The sequence below is a fragment of the Schistocerca americana genome, chromosome 2, assembly GCF_021461395.2.
Source record: "Schistocerca americana isolate TAMUIC-IGC-003095 chromosome 2, iqSchAmer2.1, whole genome shotgun sequence".
Classification (NCBI taxonomy): domain Eukaryota; kingdom Metazoa; phylum Arthropoda; class Insecta; order Orthoptera; family Acrididae; genus Schistocerca; species Schistocerca americana.
In genome coordinates this window covers 917,309,808-917,323,567 of record NC_060120.1, presented here as the reverse complement: position 1 = coordinate 917,323,567, position 13,760 = coordinate 917,309,808, and the positions used below count along the sequence as shown (strand labels likewise).

General features: G+C 44.0%; 1 protein-coding gene across 1 annotated transcript in view; it reads right to left on the bottom strand.

Annotated features, from left to right (window-relative positions):
• LOC124595945 (N-acetylglucosamine-6-sulfatase-like) overlaps positions 1-13,760 on the bottom strand; it is a 74,558-nt gene that overhangs the window by 30,386 nt on the left and 30,412 nt on the right. Inside the window, exon 2 of the mRNA XM_047134867.1 lies at positions 8,369-8,428. Within this exon, the coding sequence (XP_046990823.1) occupies positions 8,369-8,428 (60 nt within the window). The remainder of the gene's footprint in view (positions 1-8,368; positions 8,429-13,760) is intronic.

Below are 13,760 nucleotides of genomic sequence, written 5' to 3'. Positions count from 1 at the left end.
CCTGGCAGCTGGACTTACCCATGTGGTGACTCCTGGCCATCAATGCCATACCATTATTCATTCCAGTGGTGCAACATGTTCCAAATTCTGAGAAAAATAGATGTAAGCTACAGGGAAAGATAGGTAATACACAATATGCGCAAGAACCAAGAGGGGATGGAAGACAAAGAACAAACTGCTCATATTAAAAAGGGTGTAAGACAAGGATGTAATCTTCCACCACTACTGTTCAATCTGTATATTGAAGAAGCAATGATGGAACTAAAAGAAAGGTTCAAGAGTGGGATTAAAATTCAGGATTAAAGGGTATCAGTCATAAGATTCACTGATGACACTGCTATCCCCAGTGAAAGTGAAGATGTATTACAGGAGCTTTTGAATGGAATGAACAGCCTAATGAGTACAGAATACAGACTGAGAGTAAATTGAAGAGAGATGAAAATAATGAGAAGTAGCAGAAATGAGAACAGTAAGAACCTGAACATCAAAATTGGGATCACAGAGTAGATGAAGCAAAGGAATTCTGCTACTTTGGCAGCAAATTAGCCCATGATGGATGGAGCATGGAGGACATAATAAGCAGACTATCACTGGCAAAAATGGCATTCCTGGCCATTAGAAGTCTACTATTATCAACCATCAGCCTTAATTAGAGGAAGAAATTTCGGACAATGTACGTTTGAAGAATGACATTATATGGTAGTGAAACATGGACTGTGAGAAAACTGGAACAGAGGAGAATCAAGCATTTTGATAAGCAGTGCTACAAAAGAATGTTGAAAATCAGGTAGAAAGAAAAGATTAGGTTCTCCACAGTAATCAGCACAGAAAGGAACATTTGTAAAACATTGACAAGATGATAGTACATGTGGTAAGATATCAGGGAATAACTTCAGTGGTACTAAAGGGAGCTGCAGAAGGTAAAAACTGTACAAGAAGCCAGAGATTTGAATGCATCTAGCAAATAATTGAAGATGTATGTTGCATTTGCTACTCTGAGATGAAAAGGTTGACACAAGAGAGGAATTTATGGTTGACTGCCTTAAACCAGTCATAAGTCTGATGATGACTTTTTTTGGGAAGAGGGGGGGGGGGGGGGGGAGTAAGAACCACTAGCGGTTTTAATGTTCACACACACACAAATTTCAAGCTTTCGCAACCCACGGTTGCTTCATCAGGAAAGAGGGAAGGAGAGGGAAATACGAAAGGATGTGGGTTTTAAGGGAGAGGGTAAGCAGTCATTCCAATCCCGGGAGTGGAAAGACTTACCGTAGGGGGAAAAAGGGACATGTATACACATACCAGTATGTGCGGATGGATATATATGTGTGTGTGTGTGTGTGTGTGTGTGTGTGTGTGTGTGTGTGTGTGTGTGTGTGTGCGCCCGCGAGTGTATACCTGTCCCTTTTTCCCCCTAAGGTAAGTCTTTCCGCTCCCGGGATTGGAATGACTCCTTACCCCCTCCCTTAAAACCCACATCCTTTTGTCTTTCCCTCTCCTTCCCTCTTTCCTGATGAAGCAAGCATGAGTTGCGAAAGCTTGAAATTTGTGTGTGTGTGTGCGTGCGTTTGTGTGTTTTCTTATTGTGTCTGTAGATAGACACAATAAGAAAACACACAAACGCACGCACACACACACATATATATATATATATATATATGAGGGAAACATTCCACGTGGGAAAAATATATCTAAAAACAAAGATGATGTGACTTACCAAACGAAAGCGCTGGCAGGTTGATAGACACACAAACAAACACAAACATACACACAAAATTCAAGCTTTCGCAACCAACGGTTGCTTCATCAGGAAAGAGGGAAGGAGAGGGAAAGACGAAAGGATGTGCGTTTTAAGGGAGAGGGTAAGGAGTCATTCCAATCCCAGGAGCGTAAAGACTTACCTTAGGGGGAGAAAAGGGCAGGTATACATTCGCACACACACACATATCCATCCGCACATACACAGACACAAGCAGACATTTGTAAAGGCAAAGAGTTTGGCCAGAGATGTCAGTCGAGGCGGACGTACAGAGGCAAAGATTTTGTTGAAAGACAGGTGAGGTATGAGCGGCGGCAACTTGAAATTAGTGGAGGTTGAGGCCTGGCGGATGACGAGAAGAGAGGATATACTGAAGGGCAAGTTCCCATCTCCGGAGTTCTGACAGGTTGGTGTTAGTGGGAAGTATCCAGATAACCCGGACGGTGTAACACTGTGCCAAGATGTGCTGGCCGTGCACCAAGGCATGTTTAGCCACAGGGTGCTCCTCATTACCAACAAACACTGTCTGCCTGTGTCCATTCATGTGAATGGACAGTTTGTTGCTGGTCATTCCCACATAGAAAGCTTCACAGTGTAGGCAGGTCAGCTGGTAAATCACGTGAGTGCTTTCACACGTGGCTCTGCCTTTGATCGTGTACACCTTCCGGGTTACAGGACTGGAGTAGGTGGTGGTGGGAGGGTGCATGGGACAGGTTTTACACCGGGGGCGGTTACAAGGGTAGGAGCCAGAGGGTAGGGAAGGTGGTTTGGGGATTTCATTGGGATGAACTAAGAGGTTACAAAGGTTAGGTGGACGGCGGAAAGACACTCTTGGTGGAGTGGGGAGGATTTCATGAAGGATGGATCTCATTTCAGGGCAGGATTTGAGGAAGTCGTATCCCTGCTGGAGAACCACATTCAGAGTCTGATCCAGTCCCGGAGAGTATCCTGTCACAAGTGGGACACTTTTGTGGTTCTTCTGTGGGTGGTTCTGGGTTTGAGGGGATGAGGAAGTGGCTCTGGTTATTTGCTTCTCTACCAGGTCGGGAGGGTAGTTGCGGGATGCGAAAGCTGTTTTCAGGTTGTTGGTGTAATGGTTCAGGGATTCCGGACTCGAGCAGATTCGTTTGCCATGAAGACTTAGGCTGTAGGGAAGGGACCGTTTGATGTGGAATGGGTGGCAACTGTCATAATGGAGGTACTGTTGCTTGTTGGTGGGTTTGATGTGGACGGAGGTGTGAAGCTGGCCATTGGACAGATGGAGGTCAATGTCAAGGAAAGTGGCATGGGATTTGGAGTAGGACCAGGTGAATCTGATGGAACCAAAGGAGTTGAGGTTGGAGAGGAAATTCTGGAGTTCTTCTTCACTGCGAGTCCAGATCATGAAGATTTCATCAATAAATCTGTACCAAACTTTGGGTTGGCAGGCATGGGTAACCAAGAAGGCTTCGTCTAAGCGACCCATGAATACCAGAATGCATTTTCACTCTGCAGTGGAGTGTGCACTGATATGAAACTTCCTGGCAGATTAAAACTGTGTGCCCGACCTAGACTCGAACTCGGGACCGTTGCCTTTCGCGGGCAAGTGCTCTACCATCTGAGCTACCGAAGCACAACTCACGCCCGGTACTCACAGTTTTACTTCTGCCAGTATCTCGTCTCCTACCTTCCAAACTTTACAGAAGCTCTCCTGCGGACCTTGCAGAACTAGCACTCCTGAAAGAAAGGATACAGCGGAGACATGGCTTAGCCACAGCCTGGGGGATGTTTCCAGAATGAGATTTTCACTCAGCAGCGGAGTGTGCGCTGATATGAAACTTCCTGGCAGATTAAAACTGTGTGCCCGACCGAGACTCGAACTCGGGACCTTTGCCTTTCGCGGGCAAGTGCTCTACCATCTGAGCTATCGAAGCATGACTCACGCCCGGTACTCACAGCTTTACTTCTGCCAGTATCTCGTCTCCTACCTTCCAAACTTTACAGAAGCTCTCCTGCGGACCATGCAGAACTAGCACTCCTGAAAGAAAGGATACAGCGGAGACATGGCTTAGCCACAGCCTGGGGGATGTTTTCAGAATGAGATTTTCACTCTGCAGCGGAGTGTGCGCTGATATGAAACTTCCTGGCAGATTAAAACTGTGTGCCCGACCGAGACTCGAACTCGGGACCTTTGCCTTTCGCAGGCAAGTGCTCTACCATCTGAGCTACCAAAGCATGACTCACGCCCGGTACTCACAACTTTACTTCTGCCAGTATCTCGTCTCCTACCTTCCAAACTTTACAGAAGCTCTCCTGCGGACCATGCAGAACTAGCACTCCTGAAAGAAAGGATACATCAGAGACATGGCTTAGCCACAGCCTACGGGATGTTTCCAGAGCTTCTGTAAAGTTTGGAAGGTAGGAGACGAGATACTGGCAGAAGTAAAGCTGTGAGTACCGGGCGTGAGTCATGCTTCGGTAGCTCATATGGTAGAGCACTTGCCCACGAAAGGCAAAGGTCCCGAGTTCGAGTCTCGGTCGGGCACACAGTTTTAATCTGCCAGGAAGTTTCGACACATGAATAGATTGGCATACGAGGGGGCCATCCTGGTACCCATGGCTGTTCCCTTTAATTGTTGGTATGTCTGGCCTTCAAAAGTGAAGAAGTTGTGGGTCAGGGTGAAGCTGGCTAAGGTAATGAGGAAAGAGGTTTTAGGTAGGATGGCAGGTGATCGGCGTGAAAGGAAGTGCTCCATCGCAGTGAGGCCCTGGACGTGCGGAATATTTGTGTATAAGGAAGTGGCATCAATGGTTACAAGGATGGTTTCCGGGGGTAACAGATTGGGTAAGGATTCCAAGTGTTCGAGAAAGTGGTTGGTGTCTTTGATGAAGGATGGGAGACTGCATGTAATGGGTTGAAGGTGTTGATCTACGTAGGCAGAGATACGTTCTGTGGGGGCTTGGTAACCAGCTACAATGGGGCGGCCGGGATGATTGGGTTTGTGAATTTTAGGAAGAATGTAGAAGGTAGGGGTGCGGGGTGTCGGTGGGGTCAGGAGGTTAATGGAGTCAGGTGAAAGGTTTTGTTGGGGGCCTAAGGTTCTGAGAATTCCTTGAAGCTCCACCTAGACATCAAGAATGGGATTACCCTGGCAAACTTTGTATGTGGTGTTGTCTGAAAGCTGACGCAGTCCCTCAGCCACGTACTCCCGATGATCAAGTACCACGGTCGTGGAACCCTTGTCCGCCGGAAGAATGACGATGGATTGGTCAGCCTTCAGATCACGGATAGCCTGGGCTTCAGCAGTGGTGATGTTGGGAGTAGGATTAAGGTTTTTTTAAAAAGGATTGAGAGGCAAGGCTGGAAGTCAGAAATTCCTGGAAGGTTTGGAGAGGGTGATTTTGAGGAAGAGGAGGTGGGTCCCGCTCTGACAGAGGATGGAACTGTTCTAGGCAGGGTTCAATTTGGATAGTGTCTTGGGGAGTTGGATCATTAGGAGTAGGATTAGAATCATTTGTGGCAAAGTGATATTTCCAGCAGAGAGTACGAGTGTAGGACAGTAAATCTTTGACGAGGGCTGTTTGATTGAATCTGGGAGTGGGGCTGAAGGTGAGGCCTTTGGATAGGACAGAGGTTTCGGATTGGGAGAGAGGTTTGGAGGAAAGGTTAACTACTGAATTAGGGTGTTGTGGTTCCAGATTGTGTTGATTGGAATTTTGAGGTTTTGGAGGGAGTGGAGCTGGAAGTGGGAGATTGAGTAGATGGGAGAGACTGGATTTGTGTGCAATGAGAGGAGGTTGAGATTCGCTGGAATGGTTGTGAAGGGTGAGTGAGTTATCTTTCCAGAGGTGGGAAACCAGGAGATTGGATAGTTTTTTGAGGTGGAGGGTGACATGCTGTTCTAATTTGCGGTTGGCCTCTAGGAGGATGCTCTGAACAGCCGGTGTGGACGTGGGAGAGGAAAGATTGAGGACTTTTATTAGGGATAGGAGCTGATGGGTGTGTTCATTGGCTGAGTTGATGTGTAGGTGAAGGATTAGGTGGGTGAGGGCAATGGATTGTTCAGTTTGGAACTGGTATAGGGACTGATGGAAAGAAGGGTTGCAGCCAGAGATGGGAACTTTAAGTGTGAGGCCTTTGGGGGTAATGCCAAATGTCAGACAAGCCTGAGAAAATAAAATATGGGACCGTAATCTGGCTAGGGCGAAGGCATGTTTGTGGAGGGAATGTAAATAAAACTTAATGGGGCCGTTGTGGGGGTGTTGTGAGGGTGACATGGTATTAGAAGGTGGAAAGTGTAACATGAGGCTGAAATGAAAATGAAAATAAAAATATATGGGGAGAGATAAAGGTGAACTAGAAAGCAACTGGAGATCTGGTGTGAAAAAAGGCGAAAAAGTGTTGGTTAAAGCTGGGCTATGTTGATCCGGTGGTCCAGGGCCTCGCTGCGATGGAGAACTTCCTTTCACGCCGATCACCTGCCACCCTACCTAAAACCTCTTTCCTCATTACCTTAGCCAGCTTCATCCTGACCCACAACTTCTTCACATTTGAAGACCAGACATACCAACAATTAAAGGGAACAGCCATGGGTACCAGGATGGCCCCGTCGTATGCCAACCTATTCATGGGTCGCTTAGAGGAAGCCTTCTTGGTTACCCAGGCCTGCCAACCCAAAGTTTGGTACAGATTTATTGATGACTGCGGTGTCACCGCCAGACACCACACTTGCTAGGTGGTAGCCTTTAAATCGGCCGCAGTCCGTTAGTATACGTCGGACCCGCGTGTCGCCACTATCAGTGATTGCAGACCGAGCGCCGCCACACGGCAGGTCTAGAGAGACTTCCTAGCACTCGCCCCAGTTGTACAGCCGACTTTGCTAGTGATGGTTCACTGACAAAATACGCTCTCATTTGCCGAGACGATAGCATAGCCTTCAGCTACGTCATTTGCTACGACCTAGCAAGGCGCCATTACCAGTTACTATTGATGCTGTAAAACATGTACCGTCAAGAGAGATGTTCACCAATTATGGATTAAAGTTAAGTATTCCAACAGATACGTACTATTTTTGCTAGTCTCAATTCCTTGTCCTGTTCCAGACCTCACGCCAGCCTGTGTGAGCTTAAACGCGTGCCTATTGGCTTCCTGTCATAGTGGATTGGCTGTCTTGCCAGTCCACAACAATGACATCTTCATGATCTGGACTCACAGTGAAGAAGAACTCCAGAATATCCTCTCCAACCTCAACTCCTTTGGTTCCATCAGATTCACCTGGTCCTACTCCAAATCCCATGCCACTTTCCTTGACATTGACCTCCATCTGTCCAATGGCCAGCTTCACACATCCGTCCACATCAAACCCACCAACAAGCAACAGTACCTCCATTATGACAGTTGCCACCCATTCCACATCAAACGGTCCCTTCCCTACAGCCTAGGTCTTCATGGCAAACGAATCTGCTCCAGTCCGGAATCCCTGAACCATTACACCAACAACCTGAAAACAGCTTTCGCATCCCGCAACTACCCTCCCGACCTGGTACAGAAGCAAATAACCAGAGCCACTTCCTCATCTCCTCAAACCCAGAACCTCCCACAGAAGAACCACAAAAGTGTCCCACTTGTGACAGGATACTCTCCGGGACTGGATCAGACTCTGAATGTGGTTCTCCAGCAGGGATACGACTTCCTCAAATCCTGCCCTGAAATGAGATCCATCCTTCATGAAATCCTCCCCACTCCACCAAGAGTGTCTTTCCGCCGTCCACCTAACCTTTGTAACCTCTTAGTTCATCCCAATGAAATCCCCAAACCACCTTCCCTACCCTCTGGCTCCTACCCTTGTAACCGCCCCCGGTGTAAAACCTGTCCCATGCACCCTCCCACCACCACCTACTCCAGTCCTGTAACCCGGAAGGTGTACACGATCAAAGGCAGAGCCACGTGTGAAAGCACCCACGTGATTTACCAACTGACCTGCCTACACTGTGAAGCTTTCTATGTGGGAATGACCAGCAACAAACTGTCCATTCACATGAATGGACACAGGCAGACAGTGTTTGTTGGTAATGAGGATCACCCTGTGGCTAAACATACCTTGGTGCACGGCCAGCACATCTTGGCACAGTGTTACACCGTCCGGGTTATCTGGATACTTCCCACTAACACCAACCTGTCAGAACTCCGGAGATGGGAACTTGCCCTTCTGTATATCCTCTCTTCTCGTCATCCGCCAGGCCTCAACCTCCACTAATTTCAAGTTGCCGCCGCTCATACCTCACCTGTCTTTCAACAAAATCTTTGCCTCTGTACTTCCGCCTCGACTGACATCTCTGGCCAAACTCTTTGCCTTTACAAATGTCTGCTTGTGTCTGTGTATGTGCGGATGGATATGTGTGTGTGTGCGAATGTATACCTGTCCTTTCCTCCCCCAAAGGTAAGTCTTTCCGCTCCTGGGATTGGAATGACTCCTTACCCTCTCCCTTAAAACCCACATCCTTTCGTCTTTCCCTCTCCTTCCCTCTTTCCTGATGAAGCAACCGTTGGTTGCAAAAGCTTGAATTTTGTGTGTATATATATCAAATTTTATAACTTCTTTTTTACCTAGCTGTTCTTAGAAGTCTTACCGCATTAGGGAAGGTAATTCCCTCGTTGGCTATAAGTTTCTGTGTTTTCTTCATGGGAGTCTGAAAATAAAACAAAATCAGCTTGAGTGACTCGGATTTTTTTCATGTTATACTGCACAAATACAATTTTAAATCACATGCCACCAGTCATTATTTGACCAATGAAATAAGAAAAAGAAGGCAAATAACTTATTTCCATTGACAAGAAAGTGCTTCATACTTTATTATTTGCGTGACATGTTTCACCTAATGCATGTGCAATGGAACTTTGAACAACTGTCTGCACATCTTTGCAGAAATAAGACCTTTTTTCTTATTTACAGTGCTGAATACAATCTTTTTTCTCATCTATTCAGTACGAGTAAATTTTTTCTCACAACCACATGAACATCTAATAAATGAAAACTGTATCATTTGATTAAGAAAACAATGCTTCACTTTTAGGAACAGTGAGGAGGTGGGGAAGATAGGGAGACGGAGAGACCAGAGGAAATTTGGAGAATCTGTTGACAAGTAGTCAGGTCATTCCAGGTGAATCCGTCTTATGATATTCAGGGCAGAAAGGGCACATAAACACAGATAAGTTACATATAAGAACACTGTTAGGTTAAATTCAATTGAAGAACACAGATAGAAGCACTGGAATGAAGATAAATGCAGTAACAAATAGATATAACACACAGTATGTGAAAAGTAACCACACAGTTCAAAAAAGGAATTACAAGAGTGACTCAAACATAAACTGGAATGTTTTCAATAAGTTTACGTAATCTTAACAAAAATTTATACACATGAACTTTTTTTTTTCACATTGTCTCCTTAACAGGAAACACATTTTTCCCAGAGGATAGAGAGTTTCTTGGTCCTGCTTTTGTAAAATGAACAAGGCTGTTAGAGCAGCCAGTTGCACATGAACACATCGACAGCGCCATCATCATCATCAAATCTGTGTCCTCTGACTGCTTCTTTTAGTGGTCCAAGTAAATGAAAATCACAGGGTGATATTCCAGATCCTTGGGGGGATGTTATAGTGTGGTCCACAACAGCTACTGAACTTTTTGTTATGTGCACCATCACATCTCGGATTGGAAATAGATGTCTTTTCAAAAGATATGCATGTTTTGTATGGTCAAAAAGTTGACAACAGTACACAGTGTTCACAGTATGGTGTTCATGGAAAAAAATGATCCAAAGAAAACCTTTAAAACCCAAGAAGAATGTTGAGAGAACTTTCCCAGCAAAGAGACAGCTTTTGGCTTTGGCAGGTGTAGATTTGTCGTTTTTGTGTCACACCATGCTGCTATTTTTTTATTTCAGGGTGTAAGTAATGAGTGCTGTCAACAAGGGATCTCAGATCAATTCCATATTCCTAGATTTCCAGAAGGCTTCTGATACCGTACCTCACAAGTGACTATTAACCAAATTGCGCGCATATGGAGTATTGTCTCAGTTGTGTGACTGGATTTGTGATTTCATCTCAGAGAGGTCACAGTTCGTAGTGATAGACGGTAAATCATCGAGTACAACAGAAGTGATATCTGGCGTTCTGCAAGGTAGTTTCATAGGCCCTCTGCTGTTCCTGATTTACATAAATGATCTAGGTAATAATCTGAGCAACCCCCTTAGATTGTTTGTAGATGACACTGTAATTTACCATGTAGTAAAATCATAAGACAATCAATTCCAATTACACAATGATCTAGAGAGAATTTCTGTATGGTGCGAAAACTGGCAATTGGCACTAAACACAGAAAAGTGCAAGATCATCCACATGCATACTAAAAGAGATCTGATAAATTTTGGGTATACAATATATTGCACAAATCTAAGGGCTGTCAATTTGATTAAATACCTAGGAATTACAATTACAAGCAACTTAAATTGGAAAGACCACATACATAATATTGTGGAGAAGGTGAAACAAAGACTGTGCTTTGTTGGCAGAACACTTAGAAGATGTGACAAACCCACTAAAGAGACAGCCTGTATTACACTTGTCCATCCTCTGCTGGAATACTGCTGCACGGTGTGGGAGCCTTACCAGGTAGGATCGATGGAGGACATCGAAAAAGTGCAAAGCACGGCAGCTCATTTTGTGTTATTGCACAATAGGGGTGAGAGTGTCACTGATATGATACGCGAGTTGGGGTGACAGTCACTGAAACAAAGGCGGTCTTCTTTGCGGCAAGATCTATTTACGAAATTTCAATCACCAACTTTCTCTTCTGAATGTGAAAATATTTTGTTGACACCCACCTACACATGGAAAAATGATCATCGTAATAAAATAAGAGAAATCAGAGATCGAACGGAAAGATTTTGGTGTTCCTTTTTCCCATGCGCCATTCAAGTGTGGAATGATAGAGAAGTAGTATGAAAATGGTTCGATGAAACCTCTGCCATGCACTTAAGTGTGAATTGCAGAGTCACCATGTAAATGTAGATGTAGATGAATGGTGCACCCACGTTTCACCGCAAGTCACTATATGGTACAAAAAATGTTCCCTTTCAGTTTGGTAGTGTGTCAGTAGCTGTTTGCACACCTAAAGATGACACAGTTTGTGCTCTGCAGTGAAAAGACAAGGCACCCACCCTGCGGCCATTTTTTGAAATCTAAGGCTATCAGTAATGATCACCTGAGCACTACTGTAGCTTACGCCAACCTCAATAGCTATTTCAGCAACTGTTATTTGGTGATCATCTTCAATAAGCTAGCTAACAGTGTGAATATTCTCCTGAGTCACGCTAGTCCTTGGGCAACATCAGTAAGCTGCTTTCTCAATAGTTTCTGGATCTCATAAAAAGTGTTTGTACCAACTGTCCTTCAGTCTTTTTCAGAGAGTTGTCCCTCAACTTTGCTACAAATCTCCAAAATTTTGGACAGTTTAATGACCTTTGTTGTGATAAAATTGATTTTAATGCATCATGTAACAGATGATGCATAAAAAGTTTTTGATGGTGCTGACCCCAGTCATAAAGCATTTTTTGAAAGAATGCACTGGCATTTGTCTGTATATTACTGCATTTTTCTTCTGTAAATCTAGATTTCGGATTTTACATTGCTATCAGGCAAAATGTACACAATAATGACGTAAAAGCCAAAATCTAGCTTATACAGAAGAAAAATTACAGTAATACACAGTCAAATGGTGATGTGCATCTGAAAAGAGACAGAGAGAGAGAGAGAGAGAGAGAGAGAGAGAGAGAGAGATTGGTACCTCTTGCTCTGACACTATGTTTATGAGTAAAGAAACGGTATGACAATGCTCTAGCTGTGGAGAACAATCACTGGGAATGAAAGCAACAATGAGCAGAGATCGCACTGCTCTCTACTTATGAGAAGTTTTACAAAACTAAAATTCCAATTTATATTTGATTCCCTCATATACAGCAGTTTCTTGAATTTTGGATTTGCATGTGGTGCTGTAAGTAAGTCAGTCCTCTAACTTGACTGGCTGTCACTACCTGATATTAGCCTCACATGATATAAACCACTGATCATCCATACTGCCCCTGTTGCTTGAGAGACAGTGATAGTATTATGATGGTACTTATAGCTGAGTACGCAATATTCCTGCCAAAATGTATTATAATAGTGAGGATGTTCCTTGGTGGAATGTTTTCTTACAGAAGAGGCACTATTTCATCTGAATGTATTTCGCAACAGCTGCAGCATTCATGGCTGGATTACTAATAAGCCACCCAAGTGGAAGGAAGGAAGGAAGGAAGGAAGGAAGGAAGGAAGGGACTATATGAACAGAAAGGAACTGTATCAAAAATACCCAGTGTGCATTCCTAATTGGCTTGAAATTTATTTTTTTATGTGTGCATATCTCTCTCTCAGCCCACATGAAGTAGCTTTATGTTGATTCATTAACTCATTCATGTTTCCCTGCTTCATTTTGTTAAAGCAGATCTCATCTCATTTCACTTTCCCTCATGAAAGAACCTACTGAACATGATGAATGCATCAGGAATGGCCTCACTGACAAACTTTGTGGGATTTCATATTTTATTTTCGCACCATTTCAAATTTGACTTTATTTCTGGGGTGGACTTTGTTAATGTGATTCTTTGCTTTCTGTTACTAAGGTAAGACTCCATCCAAACAAAAGGGATGTCATTCATACCATAAAATTTTAGTTTTGCCAAACACAATTTTGTGGTTCGACTGATAAAATATTTTGGTAATCTCATGGTGGCAGCATGTGGCTTGGTCCAACCTTAGTCTCAACTGTATTGAGATACCAATCTTAGTCTCAATGACATTGAAATAATACATTTATGAAAGTGTGGCATATAAATCATGAAGTTATGGACCCTGCTTCTCAACAACGCTGTGTCCAGGCTCAGTTCTGGCCCAGGCTGTGTTCGCATAGTCACAATTAGGCCCACTGTCTTGTAGTAAGAATCACTGACAGATGCACATTATGTGAACATTCTTGCAGGTCATCTACATCCTTTTCTGGAATTAGAGTAACCTGACAGAAATGCTGAGTGAATGCATGCAGGTGGCTTGATAAACAGTTCAGAACAATTCCATCACCTTATAAAGTCCATACGTCAGTCCGTTACTGCAGTTTTGAGGGCTCGTAAAGGAACCAATCCCTATTAACATCACACCCAGTACCTTGCCATGACTTTTGGTCCTCAGTAAAGTTCTCTTTGGTGCGTCACCTCTTCGGGCTTCACAAAAAATACACTTCATACATCAGCAATTGGGCTTGTATATTTGGTATTGAAACACTGTGCCTATATACGGATCATTAGATCACACTTGAAAAAGAATGACGTGGAGCTAAATGACACTATCAGAAAGACAACAAAATCCACCCCTACTGCATGGCTGCTCTCCTAGAGCTGTATTCCACCACTGGAGATAAGGTGTAACAATGTTCTTCTTAGAGAGTACCACAAGATTAATAATAAGTGACACCTACACATGCATAACGCATAACTGCCCTGGATTGCAAATAACTAAAATCAAGGTGGCCAACGTTAGTCATTAGTCATTACTAAGAAAAGACAAGCTCAAATTCCGACATTCACAATGTCTGTAAACAACAATAACATGAGCACTGCCCACCACAGTGTCAGAGTTTTGCAGTCACACAAAAGCCCCCTGGTTTCAACCAATCATGTAAAGTGCAGACAACACCAAACTGAATATCCAATGGCCACACCAGAAGTGCCGATGTCTTCCATAAATGGGGGGAGATACCATCTCCAAAAAGCAAATTACCTGACACAGGGTGAAAAAACGTACAAATCAAGCCTGCAGTGTAACCATATTTGTCTGTACAAATTTGCCTCCGTCAAATCTAGCTCAAAAGTTGGTGTTTGAAAATAGGCTATATTAAATGATATGTTCCAAACAAAGGTTACAGTTCAA